This window comes from Serinus canaria, chromosome 3, assembly GCF_022539315.1.
Source record: "Serinus canaria isolate serCan28SL12 chromosome 3, serCan2020, whole genome shotgun sequence".
Lineage (NCBI taxonomy): Eukaryota > Metazoa > Chordata > Aves > Passeriformes > Fringillidae > Serinus > Serinus canaria.
In genome coordinates this window covers 1,371,508-1,397,014 of record NC_066316.1, presented here as the reverse complement: position 1 = coordinate 1,397,014, position 25,507 = coordinate 1,371,508, and the positions used below count along the sequence as shown (strand labels likewise).

At 46.4% G+C, this 25,507-nt stretch overlaps 1 protein-coding gene across 1 annotated transcript; it reads right to left on the bottom strand.

Moving 5' to 3' along the window:
• Positions 1-962: 962 nt before the first annotated feature.
• On the bottom strand, positions 963-21,619 carry HAO1 (hydroxyacid oxidase 1). The gene is made up of 8 exons (XM_009093707.4): positions 21,412-21,619; positions 15,118-15,269; positions 8,451-8,706; positions 5,418-5,593; positions 4,845-4,936; positions 2,151-2,309; positions 1,836-1,905; positions 963-1,457 (listed from the first exon to the last, which is right to left on the bottom strand). Exons 1-8 carry the CDS (start codon positions 21,546-21,548, stop codon positions 1,387-1,389), a joined length of 1,113 nt encoding a protein of 370 aa, XP_009091955.1. The 5' UTR covers positions 21,549-21,619; the 3' UTR covers positions 963-1,386.
• Positions 21,620-25,507: the final 3,888 nt, after the last annotated feature.

The window sequence follows — 25,507 nt, the reverse complement described above, 5'->3', positions numbered from 1 at the left end:
CATGTGGCCTTTTGGGTTTTCTCCCCATTTCGAGTTCCAGCCCCAGCTTTAGTTCCCATTATAATATTCCATCATTTCATTACAAAGCTGCCTCTAAAGCTCAGTAAAGGATATTTCAAACTGAGCAAAGTGGGAGAGTCAGAATGCTCGAGGCTGATTGGAAACAAATGGTGGAGCTGGTGATGTCAGTGAAACCATGAAATTAAGGGATTTTTCTCTTTTTTGGTCTTTAAAAATGATCATTAAATTTTCACAGCAAGATATTCAAAACCTTTCCCTGTGTGGCCTTTCCCTGCTCCCTGTAAAACTGCCATACCTGCAAGGGAGGTGATTCAGGTGAAGAGCTAGCCCTGGTTTTACCCAAGATGAGAACAGTATAGTCTTAACTCCTTTATTCTTTACAGTTGCAAAATTTCTCCTGAATTCAGTGGATATTTGGGTTGTTTGGAGAACAGAGGCACAGATCCTGTGTGTCTCTGCATCCTCCTCGTGAGCAGAGTGAAGAACACCAACATTTATCTAACTTAAGGGTGTGCATGGAAACTCAATAGAGCCACGAGGCTCTTCCTAAGTCATGGGTTAATGCCTCAGTTATTCAAGTTTCCCTTTTGCACATGGCTGCAAATTCTACAAACTCTCCCAGGCAGCATCAGCCTTCCCTGCCACTATTAGCAAATCAGTCCAGGTGAAAAATGTGACTTGGAGCTCCAGGTGGATGCAGCTGGCACAGTTTGGGCTACAGAGACTTGCAGTAGCCAAGGATCTGACACACATCCAATGCATGTGCATAGCAGCTGTCTGATTGCAGAGGGGCTTGTGCCACTTAAACAGCTGAATTTCCCCAAATTTCCCCAGTTTGGCTTTGCTCTTTGGTTCCTTACAAGGAAGAGTCCTCTGGGCTCTTACAGCCTACGTGCCACAAGCCCTGATGCTTATAAAGTCACTAGGGAAAGGACACTCTGTTCATAGGAAAGCAAGATTTAATCTCTACAATCTACAGTCCAGTTTCTCTAAACAGCGAGCAAGAAGCATCTTTTGCATTTTAAATTTCAGCATTTCTGTTTATAGTTTCACTTTACCAGCTAAATTACTCCCAGGCATGGAAATTAATTATCAGCATTTGTTGCAAAACACCTTGAAGTTTCTGTGCTGGTCTTGTATAAAGGCCCATCTCTAATCACACCTCCCAGAGTAGCAGCTTTCCTTAAGAGCCCGAGAGATTTGGAAGCACCTGTAAAATTTTGAGTTCTTTCTTCAACAAGTGATTTCCTACGGAGCAGAGCGTTCCTGCAATCAGTCAGGACTGCAGGGGGAGGCCCACAGAGGGAATGCAGTTGGATTTTGTCTGGAAGCACAACAGACAAGGCAAGGCAAGAGTCTTCAGACCTAAATCTTGGAAAACAATACTTGATGTCTTCGGATCAGTGTCCTGCCAATTTCTTCTACTCTCCGGCATCCTGGAGGAGAAGTTGCAGATCAGTTCAAGCCCCTGATTTTCCAACCCACTCTAAGCCTTTTCTTTTTCTGCCTCATAAAAATCTCCATTCTGTCAGATGAAATCCACCCCTCAGCGACCAAAGATTTGCCACTAGTTTTCTATGGATTTATTGCTCTCCTTGTGGAAAAAAAAAACTAAAACAAAATAATGTGTTCACCAAATCTACTCAGTTCCCCATTTATAAGGCAGGGATAACAAGTCTTTTTCCCATTTCTCCCTAGACTAACCTGTTTAGATTGCAAACATTCCCCTTGTGCAAGTTGCTATAGCATCTTGCCTGGGGCAAATGAAAGCTCTGAGAAAAGGTGATTTCAGAAAGGAAATGTTGATGTCCCACCTGTCAGTGCCATTGCCAGGCGAAACTCTTCCTTCAGTATCTGGAGAACTTCTTTTGCTCCTTCTTCACCCTGGGCCATTGGGAGACAATGAGAACTACTATGTGTATGTTTATGTGTGTAGGCACGGACATGTATATGTGTGCCAAGAAAGATTTTCTGCACAAACATAAATCCTGAGGGTTGGTCATAGCAAATTTTAGCAAACAGCAAATCAGATGGTCTGGATGCACACAGACACATGCATGTGCATTTAATAGGGCTAAACAGGGAGTCCAGGGATCTAAAGTCATGCATTTGAGCTTTCCCTCACTTACTTGATAAGCCAGTCCCCAGAGGACAGGTCTCCCAATGAAAACAGCTTTGGCACCAAGAGCCAGTGCCTTGAGAACGTCCGTGCCTTTTCTCACACCTCCATCCAGGAACACCTCCACCTTCCCCTCCACAGCCTCCACAATTTCAGGCAAGACATCAATCTAGGAGACAGAAACCAGGAACAAAGCTTGGCTGCTCCTGAAACTCTATTTATTTTTTGAGCCAGTTCTTACACAGAGGATCCAAGCTTTAGAGCAGCTTAATGAGCAGTTGCATGCCTAAATATATACCCAAATAACACAGCTTTGTATTGAGAAGCAGCAGTGACTTTGCAGGGTAGAAGGTACATACAAAGGTCAGATTTATTTGGAGAGTTATATAAACAGAATGAGAATCAGCAGGGTCTCACAAAGTGGCCATCTGACCTCATGACACATATCTGACACAAGCCAGTATCTGATCCTTATGCAGAATATATGAAACAGCAGCACTAAGGAAGCCTTTTGGTGGTGTTACCTCCTAAACTCCCATTGTTCACTAGCTTGGGGATGAAATTGGATCAGCTCACTTTTCAAATAATCATCTTTGCTTCCATGTTTAAATTTCCCATTCATTTATCCTGAGGGCCAGCTCAGGAGCCCAGAGGCAGGCACTGTACCTACACACAAGGAGTGAGAGAAACACATGCCTGGAAGAACTTTGAGGTGGCTGAAAATTTTTAATTAATGCATTTTCCCTTTTGAAAATGCATCTAATTACAGGAATGACTATAGAGAAAAACTTCTTAATATAAGAAAAAATTAACTTTCCTCTAAGTTTTGAGCAAGGTGGGAAATAATTTCTTTTAATGCACATGCATGCAGCTTTCACTGAGCTCTGCTCATCCCCTTTCTCAGCTTATCCCCTACATACAAGTAAGGGGGGAAAGTATTTTACTGTTCTCAAGTTACAAGTGTGTAACCAGGGAATTGAGTAATTCCTCTTGCCATGCAAGAGGTCCCAATGAAAAGATGAGCCTCCTGAACTCAAGCCTGGAGCATTAATTACAGGGCAAATTTTCCTACAAGGCCACCTAAATAGTTCCTATTCATGAAAATCAGGAAAGGAACACCACCAGAAGCCAAGTATTAAGGAGACTGGAAACAGTGTGTGGAAGAAAGACAAAAGACACAAATTCACATCTTTCAAATACGGATGTAATTCATTTCCTTTCTAATGGATAAAAATGACTAGAAGATGGGGGGAAAAACTTGAAAGTGCACTTTGTTTTTAGATTTGGATTAAAATTTTCTTGAAGTTTGGCACTTGCTGTGATTTTCCCCCTCCCTTTGGTTTTGCTCTCTTGCCAGACATATTTTGGATCTATTTCCATATCCAGAGACCACTTTCTACATCCTGACAAACCATACCAACATTAAAGTGCTCTAATAACTAAAGCATGATGCAAACCATAATTAAAACATAGATTTCCTCAATGTGTAACTAGACACTAGAAATATTGACCAGCTTGGGTTCAGCTCACGATCTGAAACCCCACGAAACTGAAGCAAATTATTATGTTTCTAAATCAGAACCATTTAACATGACCTGATACAGATTCTTTATATAAACAGGCATTGTGAAGTAGTGTTCTTTGTACCAGAAATCCAGGGAACACGTCAGTTTTAGCAGCTCTCCTCTGCCCTGTGGTGTGGCAAAGGAGTAACCCCTAACAAGGAGTTTGCAAATGTCTCTTCTGCTGCAGCTGTCAAAAATTAATTTGTATTTCTTGAGCTCTCAGGGGTTCCTCAAAATGATGTTTTTAACAACCTTATACATTGTTGCTGTTGGATTACCTCACAGGCAGGCTTGCCCAAGATTTCAAATACTCTCAGTGAAATTGGGGAATGCATTCCCAGGAGGTGACAGGAGGACCTGTTCCCCTCTCCCTTCAGGGAACCATCATGGAAAACAGGAGGTTTTTCATTGAGAACATATTGGAAATACTCAGAGAGGCACAACTGGGCTTTGATTTCCCCTCCCTTTCATTCTCTTTTTATTTGTGCAGCTTTCCCACACCAAATGAAGCAAGATGAGTGATGACTGGAATTTTGGGGTTTTTCCTTCATCCTGAGCACATACTTTTTCATTTTCCTTTACTTCTTTCTTTTTTGCCGACGGAGAAATTCTCAAATCCCTTTCACCTTTGGAAAAGTCACGGGGTAGCACGACAAGGAAAAGGAAAAAGGAAAAACTGTAATTTAACCACTCTCTCCCTTTTCCAAAGGTGAAAATACTTGAAAGGAGAAAAATTGAGAGTTTCATTCTGCCTTTAGCTGTTCCTTAACTGCAATTTTTCAGAAGCCTCCAAAGAATATTTAAAGAGGAAAAACGACTCTAATACAACTTTCAGTGGACTGCAAATGGCAACCAGGGTTTTTTGAAAAAGAATGAGAAAGAAGACATGGAAGAGGAGAGTGGAAAAAAAATTCTGAAAGGTTTTTCCAATTTGATCTACCAGGGAAAGGCTGTGTCTAACTCAGAGTACAATGTGACATACATAGAAAAGTGGAGAGAGGATATTACTCATGGCTCAAGACATACAACACTTATTCCAGGTTCTTCCTCCAAGTTCCACATGTTAAGAGAAAGCAAACAAGAAGCCAAAAGGCAGAGAAAAGTAGAGATTACTGGAGCATATTGGCATCAGTACTCACAGTAGCAGGGACCCCATCAAGCTGTCGTGCTCCGTGATTTGACACCAGGATCCCGTTTACCCCAAGCTTCACAGCTTCTTTGGCATCATCAGCTAGGAAAAAGCCCAAACAAGATGTGTCCCTCCGTAAGGGGGAACTTGTAGACACCACAATCAGGGAATCACTAGGAAAATCATTGTCAGCTCATGCAAAGCCACCTTAGGACTTCAGCTTTCCAAAGCCTCGCCTCAACACAGAAAAAGGTTTTTATCTTTAAGTAATAAGACCAGAAAAGCATCTTGAAATGGTGGAGCAGAACATTTTATCCCTTTGGATCAGCAGCCACCTTGGTTGCTAGCCCTTATTTTCTCTATTATGTTCCAGAACTCATCAGTAAGAAATTCCTTTGCTGAATGATTTTGTCCACTGCAAAATTACTGGCATGGTGGTATTAATGGTGGCATTGGTGACAACAGCAGGCACTTCTTTAGGCAGCTGCTCCCTCAAACACCTTCACTGGCGAGTTCCTCGCTGTGCAGGAGGAAGTTACAGCCCTCCCCTTGCCCTGCCCTGGGAAGCAGCAGGGCTACCCACCCCTGAGGATCCCTTTCAGCACGATGGGCAGCGAGGTCAGCCCCCGAAGCCACTTGACGTCCTCCCAGCTGACGGTGGCATCGATGGCCTCGGCGACGTACACAGCCAGCCCGCTGTTCTCTCCAAAGTCCTTCCCTGAGGAAAAGGCCAGCTCGCTGCTCGAGAAATTCTTTAGACTAAAGTGACAGAAGACACAGAAAAACACTCTGAGGAGGATTTGCTGTAGTCACCATGGGTCCCTAATGGCAGCACTCAATGTGCCTGAGGTAAAGCTTTGCTGCACTGCAGGGCGGGAGCAAAACCAGCCGGTCCCAGCACGTCAGATCCCCCTCCTCAATGAGCCAAAACCTTTGGCTGACAAAGCATTTGATAATCAACACAAGCACTGGATCTTTAATATCCCATCCAACCCAAGCCTTTCTATCTTTCTGTGATGGTTTCATGATAAATCTGGGACAAGTTTCTCCGGCCCAAGGTAATAGTCTGACTTCTATGGCAAAATCAATAGGGTTGGGTTTTATTTTTCAAATCCAGGGAATTCAGCTGTGAGAAGAATAGGAGATCAGGGAGGAAATAAAGTTTCCTTATGCTCCATGAAACAGATGGATATCCATGAAGCTTTGCAAAGAATTCAGAATTTTCATCTGTCCAATAAGGCCGACAGCCAGCCTGTTTACCTTGTGTCCCTTTTGTACGTTCCTTGTAAAATGTAGAGAGGAAAGGAAGCTCATGTGAAAACATTGCTGTCACTTGGGTTTTTCAGCAACAAAATCTCCCAGGTTCTAGCACATCCATGTCCCAGTTGCCCTGTTCTTCTGAAACTGTGTCCTGTTCCATATTGGGCTATTTAATACTCACATTTCACATATTGGGAAGTGCATGAGTGTTTTTGCATGGAACCTGGCTGGTTTCACTGCTGATTTCATGCCTGCAACAAGCAGCATTTCACATGGCTTTTCTGTTCAGCTCCAGGCCCAGAAGCAAACGAGAAAGGAGCGGGCTCTCAGCAAGATCCAGCTTTTCAGCTGTTGGTTTGTGGAGGGTGGGGTGCCCAGAGAAAAACAGAACCATGGATAAGATTATATAAATAACTGTTGTTTTTCTTGGCCTGCAAAATGCAGATCAACACTTGGATGAATGTTGCCTTACATACATTTCAGAGCACAATGGCACCTTGTTGTTGCTTTGAAACTTTGTTGAAAACCCGAAGCCAAGAAAAAGTTATCACATAAATGAGCAGAGCCCCGTGCTAGGAGAGTTTCACCGCGGCCTCTGCAACAAAGCTCTGCCCGAGCAGCACTCAGGGATCTGCAGTGATTAATTGGAACCTTTAAGGATTTCTCCAGTTTCTCATGATTTCATCCTGTTCACTCGAAACCTTGTTATATTTGGGCAAATATAACAAATATATTTGGGGTGGGGTCAAAGTGCTTCAGAAACGCTCTCCTGCTTCCCTCAAATGTCTTTGGGTTGTTGGACTCATATTCAAGAGCTCCTCAACCCCAGGCCTTAAAATCCTATTGCCCCTAAAAAGTATTTTCATAACTGCCTAATCTTATCTTTTGGAGAAAAAGGTCAATGTACATTGATAATGTGTCAAACACAAATCTATAACATAATTACAATGTAGGGCACACACATACCACTGTGGTACATTTTCATGTTAGATGCATTAGGGCTTTCTTGCTTTCTGGTGCTTTCCTCCTAAAACTGAACTTTAACAGAGAAATCAGAGCAGAGTTCAGTTCCTCTGTCAACTTTCATCTCGTAGCTGCAAGTACAAGTGCATGGGGGAGAGCCAACACCCCAAGCTCTGGAGGCGTTTTTGCCAGTGAGGTAGAGAATCAGATTCACTGCAGAGCCCCATGGCTTATCTTCCTTTTGAATAGTATGGAAATTAGGAAAAAGCTCTAGATGAGATTCTTGCTAAGTACATGCTACATACAATGTGTGCATGGTATAACACAACAGTCTTTGGAGATACAGGAAGAACAATTCAAAATATTCAGAACTAGCTTTCACCCAGAACTCACCTCAAAGTTTATCTGCTTCAAAATACATTAAACTGTCTTTTTTCTCTGTCTCTCAATTTTTGTGTTCATTTTCATGCTCTAAATAATTCTAACATGTGCTATGGTAGACTGTGGTTGTTACCAAGACCTACATGCAAGAACCTCACAAGACTTTGAGTTTCAAGTCCTGGATATCCCATCGAGTAAATGTTCTTCCAGCCAGTCCTTGGCTGCTAGAACTGTGCCAGCACTTCAGCATGTGTTTATCAGGGAAGTCTCTACACTTTATTAATTTGTATTGACAAAAGGCCAGGCAAGTCAGCACCCTTAAACACCATTGTAAGGTTAAAAACACCATTGTAAGGTTAAAATTCTGGTTTAACAGCATTAAAATTGAATTCCTCTTTGGCCCTGCAGTGGGGAGGAAGTAGAATTAGTGCTCGAGTCAATTGTTATGCCACAAATTCTGAGACACAGAAAATGTCCCAAAATACACTGGGGTAAAAACTGCCCTCATGGAGAATTTAGAAAGACTGATACCCATATGTTTCTGTACTGGAGTAAAAGAAGAGTTGAAGTTGCTCAAAAAGGGGCTCAGGTAGCAACATGGCCCTGGACCCAGAGCAGTGTCATAGGACAACACAGAGAGAACTGTAACATCTTTTGGAAGGCAGCTTTGGCCCACTTCTGGAGCCCATCCAATTCTGCTGTTGGATCCCAGTTCAACATGAGAGCAGGTCACTCCAGGCTCTGCCCAGCTGAGGTTTGAAGATAGCCAAGGGCACATTGAAACATGCATCAAGAAATGCCCCACGTCTCTTACTTCAGCAGCCTGCAGCCTCACGCTGCATCTTTTACAGGGTGCCAAGAGCCAGGAAAGCTTTGTTTTGCCCCAGAGCAGATCCCAGCCCAGGCAGACACCCCCACAACCCCACCAGCCATTCCCCAGCCCCAACCTCTCCCCCAGCAGCCCGCGGCGGCCACGGCGCCGGGCCGGTCCCTGGGCGGGCAGCGGAGATACCTGAGGTGCGGGGGCAGCTGGAACTTGTTGCGGACATCGGCCCGGCGGCGGCCGAGGTACGGCGTGTCCACGGTGAGGAAGATGCCGCGGTAGCCGGCTCGCTCGGCACGCCGCACCAGCGCCGCCGTCACCCGCCGCTCCTTGTAGGCGTACAGCTGCAGCCAGCGCAGCCCGGCCGGCGCCGCCTCGGCCACCTCCTCGATGGAGGACGTGGCCCAGGAGCTCAGCATCATCCCCGTCCCCACGGCCTGGCAGGCTGCAGGAACACAAAGGGAGAGTCACTGAACGGGAGCATTCAAATAAAGGCATTCAAGGCTTCCAGCTTGGTGGATGTTGCCACGTTGCCTCCCAAAAATCACCCTCGGCTGCCAGGCCAGGCTGTACCAGCTAACCTCGTACAGATATGTCTCCGTGAATCTACCACTTATTCTTTTTGGAGTCATCTGTCACTTATTGTAAAATAAAGGAAAAACATGCAGTAAAACTCAGAAATATTACAGAAAGCCTTGTTTCCCTTGGTCTACCACAGTATGCATATTTTTAATGTAAATGGACCTCTGTTTCAAGACGTCATCCCCAGCCCATGGAGGAATTAAAAAGTGGTCTTTATGACAACATTTTATTAAATAAGGATTACAAGCCTCTTGGAGTGGAAACTTATGAACAGCTTATTCAAACAAATTGGTTACACCCTCCCAGGGCCACCAGCCAGTTTTCCCTCACTGGAAATACAGCAGCAATCACCCAAACCTCTCTAGTTCGTAACCATCCCGTTCCTCTCCTTTCAACTGCTGGACACAATTCCCTCCACATCAGGAATGCTGTTCACCCTGGAATTGCAAAACCCTCACATCAGATAAGGGAGACATGTAAATGTTATGGTTCAATCTGCCGTTAGGTGTCCATTTATTTCCATTTTTGCTTTTTTATTCCCACATCTACCTCTCTTGCAAAAGCAAAAATTTAGTTAGAAACTGCACAATGAAACGTTTTTGGTGAAGAGAAGATATAAATCATGGGGATATCACCATATCCTTTCAACTTAGCTGCCCATGTAGAAGTAGAGAAAATAGTGCTTTTCTGTTCTTTAAGATCAGGTTTAAGCAGTTTGGTTCAATGAGAGTTCAGCCATCCCAAACGGGGTTATGGCATTTTGAGCATGCAAGCGTGCTCACAAAATTCCCCTCGTCTCTCCTGTAAAGTTCACAGCTCTCTGGTGAAGCACCAGCTCAACACACACAGTTTAGATCTCTCAGGCAAATCCAAAGTTCACAGACAAAATTTTTCAAGGTTTTGGAAATCCCCAGTTCCAGTTCCAGGTCGATCTGTGCTTGATCTTGATCATTTTAAGGCTTATTTTGACAATTTTCTAGACTTCTAAAACCATGAGATACAGAGGCCTGAAGTGCTGCCAGGTTTGCTTGGGTCTTTTTCCTACCTCAGTTATGTTTCTCTAAAAATACACTCCAGCTTCTCACAGATTTAGCTTCAGTTGAAAAAAACAGAAGCAAATAATTTCCTCTAACAACCATATTTTACACTTCACATTTGGGGTGCTGCACATTATTTATTATTTCAAATCAGTCCTACTACAGCCATATTCCCACAGGATACTCTTGCTGCAATATGTGACATTTGCCAGAGTATAAGATGTTTTTGTAAACCAGCCTTTCGTTGTGCCATTGCATGGTTGCTTTTAGTTGCTTGTTTTTTGTGGTGGTTTTTTTTTTTTTTTTTTTCCAGGTCTTTTAATCCCAAGCATCGCCCAAAGGACACATTCACCCTTGTACACCCTGCAGGCTCCTGTTGGGCTCCGTGGCAGCACAGAGAGGGAGCTGGGAAAGTCCATGGGATCACAGAAAGGTAAAGAATCTCTTCCTCATCCTTAATCCAAACCTGCCCTCTGGCAGTTTGAAGCCATTCACTCTTGGAGAACTCAACTGAAGTGCTTTACATAGCTACAAATGGGACAGGATGAACTCTGGAGCCCCAGTGGGGAACACAGCAGTGACATTTCTGAGCCTTTTTTTCATCCTGAAGCCTCAGAGCCCCCTCCCCCCATCTGGTGGGGCATCACTTCCTTCCATGGTTTGGGAAGGGTATGGAATTTGTCACTGTGGGCAGCTCAGAGGAAGAATACTTCAGGGAGGGCACTGGAGAGGAGCCCAGCTCAAGCTTGCAGATTTTGTCAGGGTTACCTTGTATGGGAATGGGAACTGCTTTTTTCCTCTAGCTGGGCAAATTCCCATCATTTCCCTTTTAGGGGCATCTCTGAAGCCCAGCAGTCATTTTTCCCTGAATCCAGAGAAGCCACTGTCCCCAAGCTAAGGGCCAGAGGACATTCCTTGGGATAAACTCCATGTCCTTTTGGCACAGTGGTATTTCTCAGGAGCAGCAGCCATGTTCTTGGAGCATCTCCTGAGAAACAGAGTTGTTTAAAGAACTCCACCTTGCTCTCATGACAAACCACACTTGGCTGAGAGATCTCTGTCAGCCTCTGCTCCCTCAGCCCTTACAAACCTTGTGTGAGAGCCATGTCTGCCATCCTCCCATTGACACAAGGCATTTTGTCAGCTGCACAAGAGGGCTGGAGGGAAAGGGACACGTGGCCAAAATGGATCTGGGATCTGCCTGCCAAGCCAGGCTGCCGGGGCACATTCACAGCACTGAGTCCTCCCAGCCATGCCACTCTTGAGGGGAATCCAGGCCAGGTCAGCCCAGGCCACATGTCCCACATGAATATTGTCCTCTCCATGCCTCTGGAGTGACATTGATTTTGGGATAGGAAAGTTAATCTCATCTTTTGATCACCACATAGGTAACAGGTGGGTACAAAGTCCTGCTGCTTTCACTGTGTCTGAGCACAAAACGTAATCAATGGCCAAATCCCTCCTTCCCAGTCACAGCCACGTCTGATGGGCAGAAGAAACCCAAATTTCAGTGCTCAGCTTCACAGAGAGAAAAAGCACAGTAGCAACCTGTTGAGAGCCAAAGGAACAAAGGTGTTGCTCCCTCTCCAGTGGGAATGACAGAGCTGCCAGAAACTCTGCTAAAACGGGGAAGAGAACAGCTTTGCAGGCAGCACTCCTGTGCTTCATTGGGCAAAGCAAACTGTGCAGTCACATCACAGGTGATGGTGAAACCCTTCCTGCCTCAGCAGCAGCCTGGACAGGAGTGCAGCTGCACAGGGCAAACACAAAAACTCCAGCCTGAGCAAGTGTCAGTGACAGCTCTCCAAAGAGCTGGCCAAGAACACAGTCGGGTCCTCAGCCTGGTTTTCTGTCATTCATGGAGAAGCCAGGGAACTGCAATGCTGCTGTGAGGTGAGAACACAGACATTTAAACCACCCATTAAATGCAATGTGGAATGAGCAGGAAGATAAACATAAATCTCAATAAAATAATGCTACAGATCTGTTCCTAATCAATTAAGGTTGCAAACAACCTCAGCTATTTCTTCTGAGCAGCTGGGTGGTGCCCAGGATTTTGAGTCAGGGTACTCAAGGTGGGTCCTGTTGACACAGGGTTGGTTTGCAAGCACAGCATGAAGTCAGGGTGGCAAGTGAACGCCTTGGCATGGAGGAACAGGGAATCTGCTGATGGACAAGCAAGAGGAAAAAGATCCCATAGAATCAGAAGGGTTCCATTGAAAAATGTTTAGAGAACAGCCTTTTGCTCTTTAGTGGCTAAGATTATTCATCAAATTTGGCAAATATTTTTAGTCAAAGAGGTTGAAATTGGAGTGGGAAGGATGAGAAAAAAAACACCTAAGTCAAAATGTCATGTGTTGATCTTTTCAAAATGGAAATGTTTTCTCCTGAGCTGACACTTTTGTTTCAAAACAGAACTATAGCTAAAAGCATTAGCCAGTAGGAAAATGAAATAAAACATTATGTTTTGGATCAAATGAAACATTTCAGTTAATCCAAAACAATTTTCCTCACAATTTTTCAGTCTCTACTGAACAGAAAATCCATTCTTTGGAAAATTGCCACATACACTGATGAACTACAACTAAAATGCCAGGGAATATACTTGAAGGAAGACCTAGAAAAACTGGGACAACTGCCAAGGTGCATGAAATTGTTTCAAGGACAAGAGAGCTTTCTCTGTAAGGAAGGACTCCTGCTACATTCAGACAAGTATCAGAGAAAACTGAGGTGCAACCTTACTACAGCCTGCATGAACATTTTTAAAAATTCATTTATTAATTTAAAGTCTAGCTAACAGAAGTGCAGGTAAATGCAACACCTGGATTTGAGGCTGTGCAAGGTTTGACCATGACTGCAGTTTATTCTGCTCAGAGTGGGCTCACCTAACCTTTGGAATAACTTACATTGTGTTGGTTGGCCTGTCACCAGCAACTCTTAAAGTGACAATTGGATGATTTTCCTAGAACAGATTCTTTACTCCCACAAAAGCACTGCTCATGAAGGGGTGTTTCAGGTGGGCTGATAGACCCTGCCCTGTTCTGGGAAGGTGCACACCCCTCTCCACCAGCTTGGTTGATGTGAGACAGCATCCCTCAGGAAGCAGCAGCCCCCAGAACCCTGACAAGTCCCAGAGCAAGAAGTTGTGAGAGACACCGTGACATGTCCTTGTCCCCAGAGGGGACATTTACCCTACAGCACATGGCTAAACCTGCCAGGAGAGCAGAGCAGCTCCAAGCAAGACAATTCCTGTCACTCTAGGAAATTCCTCAAGCATTGTTCTCACAACACTGAGAGCTCAGGGAAGGAGCTGCCATTGCTCTCTTCTCCCTGCTCTGCAGGACAGCGTGGGCAGAACCAGGGTTATTCCTGGGGCTCAAGGCAGACTCGTGGCACACAGGGAGGCTCCTCTGGGAGCTGCTGTGTGCCAGGGCACTGGCTGGGAAGGAGCAGGACTCAGGCCACGCTGTGCCTCTCAAGGATCACAGCCACGGCAGAGGCACCACCCCAAACAGCCCTTCCTGCACACCTGAGCCAAGAAAAGCCAGGCTTATGGAGCATGCCAGGCTTTGCAGAAGCCACAGGACTATGGATCAGACTTCCTTGGCTTGTGCAAACCGGTGCAGCTGAAGCAGAAGCTGACTTAAAGTTTGCTGACTTAAACCCTGTGCTACCTCTGGAACACAAGTTGGATGTGGCAAACCCCCTGATCCCGAGTGTCCCTGGTTGAAGAGAACCCTTGAACCAAATGTGTACTTTACAGCTAATTTCTGTCATCTTAGAAGGTCAAACCAAAAGCTTGGCACTGAGTGCCCCTCTCCTCCTCTAACAGCACAAAACCAAAGCCTTTTCTTTTTTCTCCCCCAAATGCCAATGCAATACAGAGGATGTGATTTTAATACTGCCCCTCCTTTGAAAGCCATGAAAAATTCACCAGCTCCAATAGATAGGTTTACACAACCACCCATTCCAACTTTTGGTGGTGCCAGTACACTGAGCTATGCCAGCTTGAAAACCCAAGAACATTAAATGCAATAATCATGTGTTAAAGTTTGCAAATGTGTAGCCAGCCTTGTTGGACCACTCAACTTTGCATGCCAGTGTGGATTTATGCCTTAAAGTGCGGCCGGGCCGCAGCATCAGTGGGAATCTTTGCTAAGAAACATCCAGAATTTTGTGTTTCAAATCTCGCTCTCTCGTTGCATTAATGTTTGCACTTCATGTTTCAGAGTTTCCTCCCTGCACGACCTGGCCCAGCAGCGATCCCGGGAGCTGCCAAAGGATGGGGCAGCCCCGGGCGGCTCTTCCCGAGGCGATCCGAGGTGCTCGAGTGCCATCACGTGGAGCGCGCCGGCACCGACAAACCGGGAAAACGGCGTCGGCTCCGCATCCAGCTCCTGGGAGGGGAAAAGCGCGGCCCCAGCCATGCTGTGAAATGGGAGAGGTGTGTTTTTCAAAGGCAGCGCTGGAGCCCACCGCCGTGCACATCACAGCGATGAGAACTGAGAGCAGCTCCCACTGCAGGGCTCAGAACTCGACCCGCTTCACACCAGGATCTGATGCACTGAGCATGGAAACGCTGTCAGATGAATAAACCAGCCATGCACAGGATTATTTCTTTTTTAAATATCACCTATTTAGGTTTGTGCCCTTTTCCTTTCAGCACGGGAGCACTGATACGCACAGCCCTCACCTCTTCCTCAGATTTGGTGCCATCCTGCAGCTGGATTAAAAGGAGCAGGAGACAGTTCCCCATGTGAATTCTGGTTAATATCCTTTTGAGCTGCAGCCTCTATGCTGGCAACATCTTAGTGCAGCTTCTAGCCCAGAGAGGCCCTTATCTCACTGCCTCACTGGGATGCTCTCAAAGGGCTCTTCCAAACAAGGATTTTTGCCAGGCAAACAGAGGCCTCTAGAAGTTGGATGAATTTCTGGAGTCAATTCTCTAATAGGAAGAATGTTGCTGTGACAATGTTTACTGTTACACAGAGTGTACAGATACACGGATAGATGTTTCAATTTTATATGCAACAAATGATTCCCCTCTTGTATTCCTTCATTCCCCCGCCCCATTTCATGGAGATGGAAACCACACTCAGAAGAGTGAAACAGTAAAACACAAAGGCGAGAACCAACCCGGCTGCCCTGAGCAGCAGCTCCAGCCCCCGCAGGAGCCAGAGCCCGGCCGGGATGCCCAGGCGGGCACTGCCCCGCCCGCCCGGTCCCTCCCCGCTCACCTCGGGCGGTCGCCGTCTCTCCGTGGGGGTGAGCCATGCGCTGCATCGCGGTGGCGGCCACGCACACGGGCACGGTGACCCTGTGCCCCAGGACAGAGGTGGACAGGTCCATCACTGACACGTCCCTGAGCACCCGCGGGTACAGCTTCCACCTGGCACACACAAACACGCTGAATTTAAAGGGCTGCAGCATGGGGGAATGCACAGCTCCCAGTGGGCAAGAGCAGGGTGTGCTGCTGCCAGTGGGGCTGGAACAGAATCCCACCGTGCCACCCAGAGCTGCAGCAAAACCCCTGCAGAGCACAACACCTGGAGGGACCAAAGAGCAGCGAGGGTGAAGGAGGCAAAGACCCCCTGGATATTTTTGGCTGGTATTGTTTGAAAGGAAAGAGAGCAGCTGTAAAACAATGAGGTTCGTGGTGAGTCTCAGCCCCCTAAAAGCCTGGGGCAGAACTGGGTGCCAGAGGCTGTGTGCACATGGGGAAAGTCATCAGCCACCCTCAGTTACCCTTCACGGACTAGGGAACCAAGACACAGGATTATTGGTAACACAAGCCTGGCCTGCAGGCTGGGAACTCCCCTTTCCAAACCAGAGCAAACTGAACCACACTTGACCTGAAATTACCATTTACTGCAGCCAGGCTGGACACCACATGTTTGCACACACAGAAATTTACTTTTTTTTCCCTCCCACACACAGAACAGCATCAGAAGACCGTGATCCCTATTATAGGATCAACTAGACCCCATAATATCCAGAGTTTTATGAGAAGGGCTGCATTCCTGGGGATACCTGGGCCATGGGACTTGTCCCATCATCCAGTGCTGTCACAGCACTGCCACCACTAGAAGCTACAAGAAGGGGTGCAACACCTGGGGCTGCCTCTTCTGAGCTCAGCCAGGCCAAAGCTTCCCTGCAAGCACCAAGCTCTCACCGAGGCCTCCCTCCCTCCAAAAGGGCTCCCGTGGCTCCTGAACTGTAACCGCAGAGAAGAATTAAAAGTGTATGGTCTAATACTGCTGAACCTGAGCCACTGCTCAGCACCAGAGTGCTTGAGACTGATAATACCATGATTACCAGCACAGAGAGAGAATCAGAGGCACTGCTACCCTCCAACAGGGAGTAGAGGTGAGCTTGAGCATTAAAATGAAAATTAAGGGGGAAAAGACAAAATCTGTTTTATAGGAAGATCAAGAGACGTTTCCCCAAAAAGCCTGGGGCAGATCCAGGACAAGACTCACCTTTCTGCAGGCCTGGAGCTTGGGGCTGTGCCAGCTCTCCAGGCAGCGCTCCTCAGGGAGGAGGAGGACAGTTATGATGCTTGGAAGGAGATGTGTGGCTGTGCAAGTCAGCTGTGCTGCTCAGTGCCAAGACACACACGGCAGGAACATCTCCTCACACTTGTTTTCATGCCATTGTCACAGTTTGTTATTTTTCAGGGGAGGATGGGCTGAGGGTGGGACAAAGAAAACATGACTTCTTTCTCCCCCTTTATCTCCTAATCCTCATTCTGAAGGCTTCCACTCTGCCCTGAGGTATCTTTTCCCAGCAAAGAAAGAAAACAAAAATCCCTTTGTAACCTTGGTGATTTATACAGTCAAACCCCAAAGGATGAAGGATGTGAAGCATCTCCCTGTTCCCCAGGCTCCTGGTTTCTCAGATTGGTACCTGCCACTGCCATCTCACAGCCATCCTGTGAGGGTCAGTCCTGAGGTAAAACATCCCTGTGGTGCTTTTGGCTGTGAAGAGAAACAGGAGGAGCCAAAATCCTCCCAGCAGTGCATGCAAGAGAAGTGATGCAGTCCTGAGCAGGGATCCCTGGTCAGGTCCCATCCTCTGAACCAGATCCAGCTGGATGGGTGCTCCTAACCCAGAACTGAGCACACCCACAAAAACACCAAGCAGGTTCACTACCTGACTGTCATCACCCTTTAGAAAACCTGCTCTTGCTTTGGAAACTCGGGTGTTTCCAGCTCTGAGTTGGACAGACGCTTGAAAGCAGTGTTATCTGGGCAGGGAAATGCCCTTCACAGCAGCAAGGAAAGCTCACAGGCAGCATCTCCCCACCACCAGGGCACGTTCACTCAGCTGCACACAGCACCTGCTTCCTCCAAGTCCTTCACTGAAACATTTCCTGCATATTTTGGAAAAAAAAATGGATTTTTTCTTTTTAATTCATCTCCTCATCACCCACATCTTTTTCCAGCCAAGTCCACACTCGTGTGCTGCAATCAGCAAGTGAGAGTGAGTGCATCCTTCTTCCCAGCTGGAAGCAGGAGGTGCTGCAGAGGGAAGGGCAGTGAGCGCTCCCGATTTAGGCAGCCCCAGCTAAAAGCTGTTTGGAAGGAAGGATTAAAGGGAAGGAAAGGGGATTAATCTTTTGGGTTCTTTCCTTTTTTCTTCATGCTCAAAAAAATTTCTGTTTGTAAATGACCTTGCAGTGGGGTAAGAGGGAAGCACTGGCTACTTTCAGCTGGGAAAAACATTGAAATCTTCAAAATGCACCATATTTTCAAGCAGCTCCTCTTGTTCCTCTCCTGAGTTGTCCTAAATCCCCTCATGCTGCAGGGCAAGAAGCACATTTGGGAAAAGACACACTGCTCAGGCCAAGCCTCCATCCTAAACCCAAGCCAGTTTGCTGCCCTTCTGTCTCCTACAGCTCCACTTCCCTTTAGGGGCTGGTGCTGTGCCAGGCTAAGCAACAGCTGCTTTTCCTTGGGGAAAGTTATCTTCCCTCCCAGCATGTCTTGCCATTCACACTCTTTCTGTGCTGCACTGGGAATCTGAGGTGAAAGACATCACAACAACACAACTAAATTATTATTCCAAGCATTCCTTTCCCTTTCTCCCCCTGAACTTCCCAGACTTGTCTGACCCAGTCCCACCATCAGCCTTGCTTTTCTAACCAGGGTTTAAATTACCTCTGTGGTCATTTTAATGCCTTTAATTGCTATAAGGTAACAGCATTGGTGCTGGCACTGCTGAAGCAGCAGCTTCTGCTCCTTGCACAGGACAGAACAAGGCGGCTTCTCCCAGGGCCTCCAGGAATTCCATGGCAGGGTGGATTAGCAGGAGCCTGCTCCATGTCCCCCCTCCCTGGCATGCTGAGAGGGGAGGCTCCAGACTGATTTCCTGAATCCCATTGAGCCAAAGGCATCCCGACCTTGTCACAAAAATCTCTTCTCCATTCAGACCCCTCGCTTCTGTGACAGCTCGAGAGGGGATTTCAGCTCCAGACAGGCCTGGGAGGACACTCAGCATTCCAGGATGCAGAGCAAACCCAAGGAGAAGGCAGGCAGACACCACGGGGAATGACATATGCTCTGCCATCCCCAATCATCCTTTCTGGCCTCACTTCTGCCAGGGCCATTTGAGAACTATGAATAAGAAATACCTTTCTGGCCTCAGGAGGAACACACTGATGTCAGTATCAGTGCTGGTTCTTCCCTCAGCCCCAGAACAGCTGGCAGCTGGGGGAGAGCTGCTGTACCTGGTGTTAAACTCATCTCAAACACTGTCCTTGTGGAGGCAGTCTGGACTCTGGGATCTGATTACACAAAGCACCTCAAGGTCAAAAGGCCAAGACATTCCTCTTATAATCCCATGAGTATGAATTGTGCTGCTCCAAGAATTGCAAAAAGTGTTCCAAAGATGCTGTAGGATCCAGCAACACAACCATCCATTAGGGTTAGTTCTTAATAACAAGAATAATACAAGTCCTTAATAAGATCATCTATTTATTTCTCCAAAAATAAAACCATTTGTTTGCCAAAATAATAGAGAACTCACAGATGAACCCAGCACTGGTTTTCCACCCTCACACCTCACCTGAATAATCCTGCACCATAAAGCTACAGGTTAACCATTCCTGCTTCTGGTTCAGTTTTGTGTTTTCTCTTTAATTTAAACTTATAAATATTTAATAATCTGCAAACTTTCTAAATCAGACTGAACCCTGCAACTAAGCTTCTGACAGGAGAAATCAATGGGAAACAAAGCTGAACATACTGTCTTTCACAAAATCATCTGACTTGGTGATCTTTGTGCCTCAGGGGTGTAAAGTCCATCTGACTTTATATTTACCCACAAGCTGCAGGCAGGAAGAGGCAGGAACACCAGGACTGTGTGAGGCTCAGAGTGAGCAGCACTTCCCTGCCTGTAACAGCTGGGCCATGCTTCTCCCAACAGCATCCAAGGGGAAAAGAAGGGTTTTTCAAAGTCCCTTGTGTCAAATAGGTCTTATAAACAAAAATATGACAGTCTTTAGAGCAGGCTCTACCTTTTAGAGATGTATTCCCAGGAAGCCATTGCAAGCATGGTCTGAGGACTGTTCATGGCAGCATCCCACGTGCTGAGAAATTGGGATCTTGTTTTATGTCAGATAAATGCAAAGGGAGGGAGAGCAAAGACAAACACCTCCCAGCCCCTTCATCCCCACTCTGTTGAGGAGCAGGGACCCAGCACTGAGGGACTTTCAGCCACACCAAGTGTCACTAGCTTCCTCTAATGTCTCAGGCCATTCAAGGCACTGCTACTCAGTATCTCCAGTCCCACGCTGCCTGCAAACACCACAGTTTCAAACACCTAAAACTGCAGGATTTTACTGGAAATCTGATGGAAGATTCCGGAAAGATGAGCTAAGCCTGAAGCCCACAGACAACCAGCCCAATGTAAGGTCTCTTATCAGAGGAATCCATCCCTGTGGCAGGAACAGCTTCAGAGCAGAGCTGCCCTTATCTCCCTGCTCTGCTGATGCCAGCACAGCAAGGGATGTGCCCAGCTCTCTGTTGGCCTGTCCCTGGCAGCTTTAGATCCCACCTCATCATGATCAGCTTCAGCAGCTACAAGTCAAACATTCACTGCTCCTGCAGTTTATTGCCTGCAAGTGCTTCCTTGGAGTGCCCTTTCCTTAATGTCTCATTTTGCTTTTATGACGGCAAGTAGTAACAGAGCATCTGGAAGCATTAAAAAAGGTACAGTAAAAATCAGGTGAGTGCTACTCCATCCCCTCCTGCTCCTATTCACTCCTTAGGGCATTCTTTTGGCTTGTGTTTGAGCAGGGGAATTTCTGTGATGGCAGCTTCTGCATGGAGCTAGGAGGTCTGGAATAATCAGTGGAGGTGAGTTGTCTTCTCTTGACATTATAAAGCTTTTCTATATTTGTCCTTAATTTTAAGGTTCTGACCTTTGAGATCCTGCTAAATGAATTATCACAGAGTCTTCTACAACCTTCAACTTGCATCAGATCTCAGCTGGATGGCCCATAGCCTATGGAAAAGCAACTGGAGCAGTGAGCAGGACTGCAAAAAAGCAAAGCAGGGAGGGATGAAGCAAGGATAAACCAGGACAATCGTGGTTTGCTTTTTTAGGCTCAGAGGAACTAAAGACAAAGCCTTTGCAAAGACAAGTGCAGGGGGTTAAATGCCTGCACCAACACAGTCCCAGAAGGAAGGAGATGTCAGCAGCTGTTTGAGCAGCTTGACTGGGCTCAGCTGGGCTGAGGGGAGCAGCCTGCAGCTGCCTCCTTCCCTCTGCCCTGCTCAGGGACATTCGGGAGCAGGGGACCAACTGAAGGGATGCCATTTGTGACACTTCCACAGCGAGTGCCCCCTGACTTTGTGCTGACCTTCTGCTTCTGAGGCTAAGGCTGACCTGAGCCCAGGTTGTGACAGCAGTTTAGAGGGTCAGACAGCTCCCAGCATTTACAGTATCTCCTCCTGGTAAAGGGCTGACCTCCTGCTGGAAACCCCTGAGCACAGCTGGCCCATCCAGGACTGAGCCCTGGCTTTCGCAGCTCACCCCAGAGCTGGGAGATCCAACTCCTTCCTGCAGCTCTCATCTGGGAAGGCCACAGAACTATTTCAGTTTAGGAGAAGTAAGGAAAAGGCAAAACTGGCTAAGGACCTAAAAAGTACAACCCCACCCCAAGAGCCCCTTGTTGGCACTGTAATCCAAAATGTAGAAATTACAGTTTCATTGGCTGATTAAATACTGGAGCTGAAAGACTCTGGAGAGAACTCATGTTAACAAAAGAACCCAAATGCAGGCAAAACTAAAAAGGTGTTAATGGATTTTAGGGGCTGCCTTTTGACAGAAATTGTTAGGTGGAGGAGTGAAAGGGGAGAGAGTTGTCCTGAAAATCAGCTGAGAGTCTTTTTGCTAAAATAGAAAGGCATGTCAGAGAAATTGAGTTTTGTTCACAGAGCAAAATCTAAAATTGCACCACTAAATCTACCAATAATGCAGAACTTGCACCCCCTGCTTCCCACCCCAGCCTTCAATCATCCTCCTACCTGGAGAAGGCTGCGACATTTTCTGCCAGGGTCTCCTGGTCATCCGCCCCAGAGCGGTAATAATCGTACACGGACTTGGGCAGAAACCTTCTGGCATGCTCCTCAAAATCTGCAATGCACACTGGCTTGCCAGACATGTCTGCAGATCTCACTGGGTTACTTGATTCCCACTCCTTTAAACTCTGGAGTTTTGCCTGTAAATCATTAATATGGGACCTCATCAAGAGTCAACTTGTCTACATTCTCTCCCCCCAGCCCAAAAAAAAAATAAATACACCAAATTCTTGTGTCATATTGGACTTCAGCACCATCTTTTAGTTCATGTGGTCGAGGCCAACCTAAAACATAACAGAATAAAATAGGGTAAAAAGGAAGAATATTAGTAAGCAAGGAAAGAAATATGTAGTTAAACCTCCAGTACCAGGAATGTACCTTCCTCTCTGTCACCCAAAACATCCAGGAGACTGCAAGCAGAAAGAGTTTGCTCACACCCAAATAGCAAACTCTTGATTTGGATGATTTCTAAAAGCAGGACCCTGCCTGCACATTCAGGCTAGCACCCAACACAGGTGAGACTGCAGTTATTGCCATTGGAATCCTGGATACCAAGGCCAGTTGCAGAGACCCAGCTGCCAGAAATCCTTGGGCAAACGGCTCCTAATTTTCAGGTAATTCCATCTCCACAACCCAGAGGGCTCTCGTTATTCCTCAGGAGTCAGATGCACTCACTGGCTGGAAATAAAATCACCTTAAAGACACAGCCCTCAGCCAAAGTGTAACAGACTTGGTTAACATTTCTTGATTTCTCTGTGTTTTGAATTTTAAAAAATATGCAGAGTTTGAAACGAGTTTACAGTAATTGTTTGACAGGGAAATTAAAAGTATATAATGTGTCTATATTGATTTTTTTCAGCTGCAGATTGCACATTAATATCAATTTACACACAATTACACCACAAGGCATTTGTCACATATCAGTGTCAGGAAGAATCCAAATGCAAACTGCTTTAACCTTGGCATTTCACTGTGCTTGCAGCAAAAAACTGGGGACACGTCTGCTTGCATTTATTTAAAGTTTGCATCATCTGTGCTAAAAACAGGTATTTATCCTGGAGCATGAGAAAGGAAGTGCTGCATGATAGCTGAACATTCTAATATGTGCAGCTGAACTCAACCTTAATGAACTCAAAAGGTTTTTATGTTGGGAAGTTGCAAAAAAATCTGGAGGCAACACTGCTCCTCTCTCCCTGTTCTGTAATGTCTGCATTCTTCAAAATTCTTCCCACCTTGATATTTGATATTTATTTTTAATATTTGATATTTATTTTTCCACTTAGATGCTTCTCTGCCACATTCACAGGATATTGGTGATTTATTTCAATTGCCCTAATTTGCCCCTTGGGCTAAGAGTTCCTCTTCCCTCCCCTGCAGTGAAGTTTTTCAGGTGCCACCTTCTATGGATCCTCCCACATGTGCCACTCACACCCCAAAGCTCCTCTGGGACCACTGAATTCCTGCTGCAATGCAGCCAACACAACTTGGGATGCTCCACAGAGCTCAGGGGTCCAACTGGAACAGGAGCCTCCAGCAGGACCCACCACTTCCCCTGCTGGCTAGCTGCTGAGCTGGGGCAAGGTGGAAGGTGCCAGTATCAGCACAGGGGAAGCAGAACTAAGGAAAACGTGAGATTTAATGCCAGGTCTCCCAGCACATCTGACACCAACACACACAGCTTCCCTCCTAGTGATTGGCTCCTCATTTTAATGAATTTCTCTGGGTGAGATTTTCCTTGGCTGCTTAATGAGGCATTGGCTGTCTGACCTTTAACCCTGGAGCCAAGGAACAGCATGGTGGCTGAACAGCCAAGAGCTTCCCTGAGCAACCCCACAAACCTCACAGCCACAGTCCATGCCAAAAACCCCAGAGTCAGGGTGGTGTGAACATCCCCTCCCACATCTCCTGCTTCTCCCCAGCTCCTTTGGCAGGAGCTACAAACAGAGAATGGGGTCACACCTGGAGCTCAGCTGAACCAGGCTCTGCAATGCAAACTTGACTGTGGTTCAGAAAGATCCATCACCAATTCCAGAGGAAAAACCCCACAGAGGGTTACTGAACAGACACAACTTGTGGCTCAGAAAGCACTACCTGCAAAAGCAAAAGAGGCTTCAGAGAAAACCACAACCTGCTTGTCCTGGTGGCTGTGACCTGCTAGCAAGGGAGACTTCTGCACAGCATTCCAATGTGTCCTGTGTCCTTCTGCAGGATCGGAGAGACAACATCAATTGTCTCCTGTCAGCACACAAAAACCTCTGCAGGGGAAACATCACCCAGCTGGGACTTTCTCCCTTAGTTAGCTGCAGTAAAGATTAACTGGAGAAGTTAACTGCAGCATAGAATTCAAACATTTAGTGTACAAGCCATTGCCATTTCTCAAGACTGTTGTGCAAAGCTGCTTTATCAAGTACCTTCAGTAAGTAAAACAGTTATTTTGGCTTCTGAATTCCCCACCAACAATGTCTCCAAATAAAGTCATAAAACACCTGTTTTCTAGAGTGATTTTGGACACCATCTTACATCAGCCAAAGCTGAACCAATTCATTTTGTCCCCTCCAAGCCAACCAGGAGAACCAACAGAAAATACTTGTGGAGTTTTTACCCCAGCAGCCATCTGGCAACTCCACGGTGAGAGTCCAAGCCAAGGGATGCTGCAGGGATGAGGACAGCTCCTTGGCCATTTAGCAAGGGGCTGGAACAGGCCCCTGGATGGCTGTTTTGGGAAGTCTGGAGACTGCTGGGATGGCAGAAGAGTGCAGCGCTGAGCAGAGGACTCATTCTCTTGGGAGGAGCTGGATGGTTCCAATTACAATGAAACCAATCCAGGGTAGATTGTTACAAAGATCTCAGTGTTACTGTTGTCCCCGCAAGCACAGCAACAAAGACATAAAAAGTGTCCTTATCAAGGGGATCCTGTCATTTCCTGATGCGTGACTGGCACTTGGAATGGCCACTGTCCTTTCTGCATCCTCTGCAAGCACGTGAGGCACTGGCCCAGCCTGTGCCAGGAAAATCCGTGGTGTGCAGGTTCAGCTCCCTCTGAAATCCAGATTAACAGATGTAAAAGTCTGAAGTACCAGCAAGCTCCAAGTAATTCTAATGAGCCATAAAAAAAACCAGCCTTTCCATGTAAAATGGGAATTTAAATGAAAATATTAGGATAAACACATCCCCATTTATTCTGTGTGTTTAAATAGGAAGCTTTCCTTTCTCCTCAGGAAAGATGAAGTGAAAGTAAAAGCAGAGAGTTTTAGGGGTTTTTCTAATGGGAGAGGAATGAAGATGTTTGGTTAAAATTAAGTCATCACCACAGTGCTCACTGAAGTGAAACCCAACTCACTCCCCAGTAGAAGGGAATGACAGCACACTACTGGGCAGCTGTATTCCCAGAGCTGGGACTTAACACTGGTCCAGTTCCAGATAGAAAAATGAAGCTTTTCTTCCACTTGGGTTCTGTTCAGTCTTTCCCCTACAAAACTGGAGCTTGGATTTGTCTGACTGCTTGAACCTGATCAATACCTGATCCACTTTTGCCTGTAGTATTCCACATGGTGTTTTCATGGAGATAATTTCATATTCTCATGTCAGAAAACAGAACAAGAAGGAGCTGATGAGACAGCAAACAAAACGCTCCCAAGGCTTCATGTGATACCATTCCAACTTGCACTTTGCATTCAGAAATGAACCCAGTGGAAAAGAAGAAAACCAAAGTGAATGACAAATGGCCCAGGCACTGCAGCTGCTCCATGCACAGGGAGAGGCAGCTCAGGTAACTCACCTGAGCAGGAATCTGGGTGTCAGATCCAGCAGCTGCTCCAAGGAGGTCCAGGGATGGTTCCTGGCAGTCCCTTCTCCATCTGCACAGCTGCCCCTACAGCCTATTCCTGCAGCACTGCCTGGAATGTGAACCACACCCTGAGGATGGCTCTTTTAGGTCTGTGCATTTCTTGCTGGCCTCCAAATCCCAGAGGGAGTCAGCACAGCTTTGGCAGAGTTAGGGAGTTTCTCAGGGAGGGGAAAGAACTACTTCATGTGCAGGTGA

Excerpts from the sequence above, each read along its gene's own strand:
- HAO1 (XM_009093707.4), bottom strand. The coding sequence starts at position 21,548 with ATGTCTGGCAAGCCAGTGTGCATTGCAGATTTTGAGGAGCATGCCAGA. Across the intron at positions 4,937-5,417 it reads GCTGAAAGGGATCCTCAGGG|CTGATGATGCCAAAGAAGCT; the intron begins GTGGGTAGCCCT and ends GCTTTTTCCTAG. Across the intron at positions 1,458-1,835 it reads CCTGGCAATGGCACTGACAG|GATGCCGGAGAGTAGAAGAA; the intron begins GTGGGACATCAA and ends CTTCTCCTCCAG.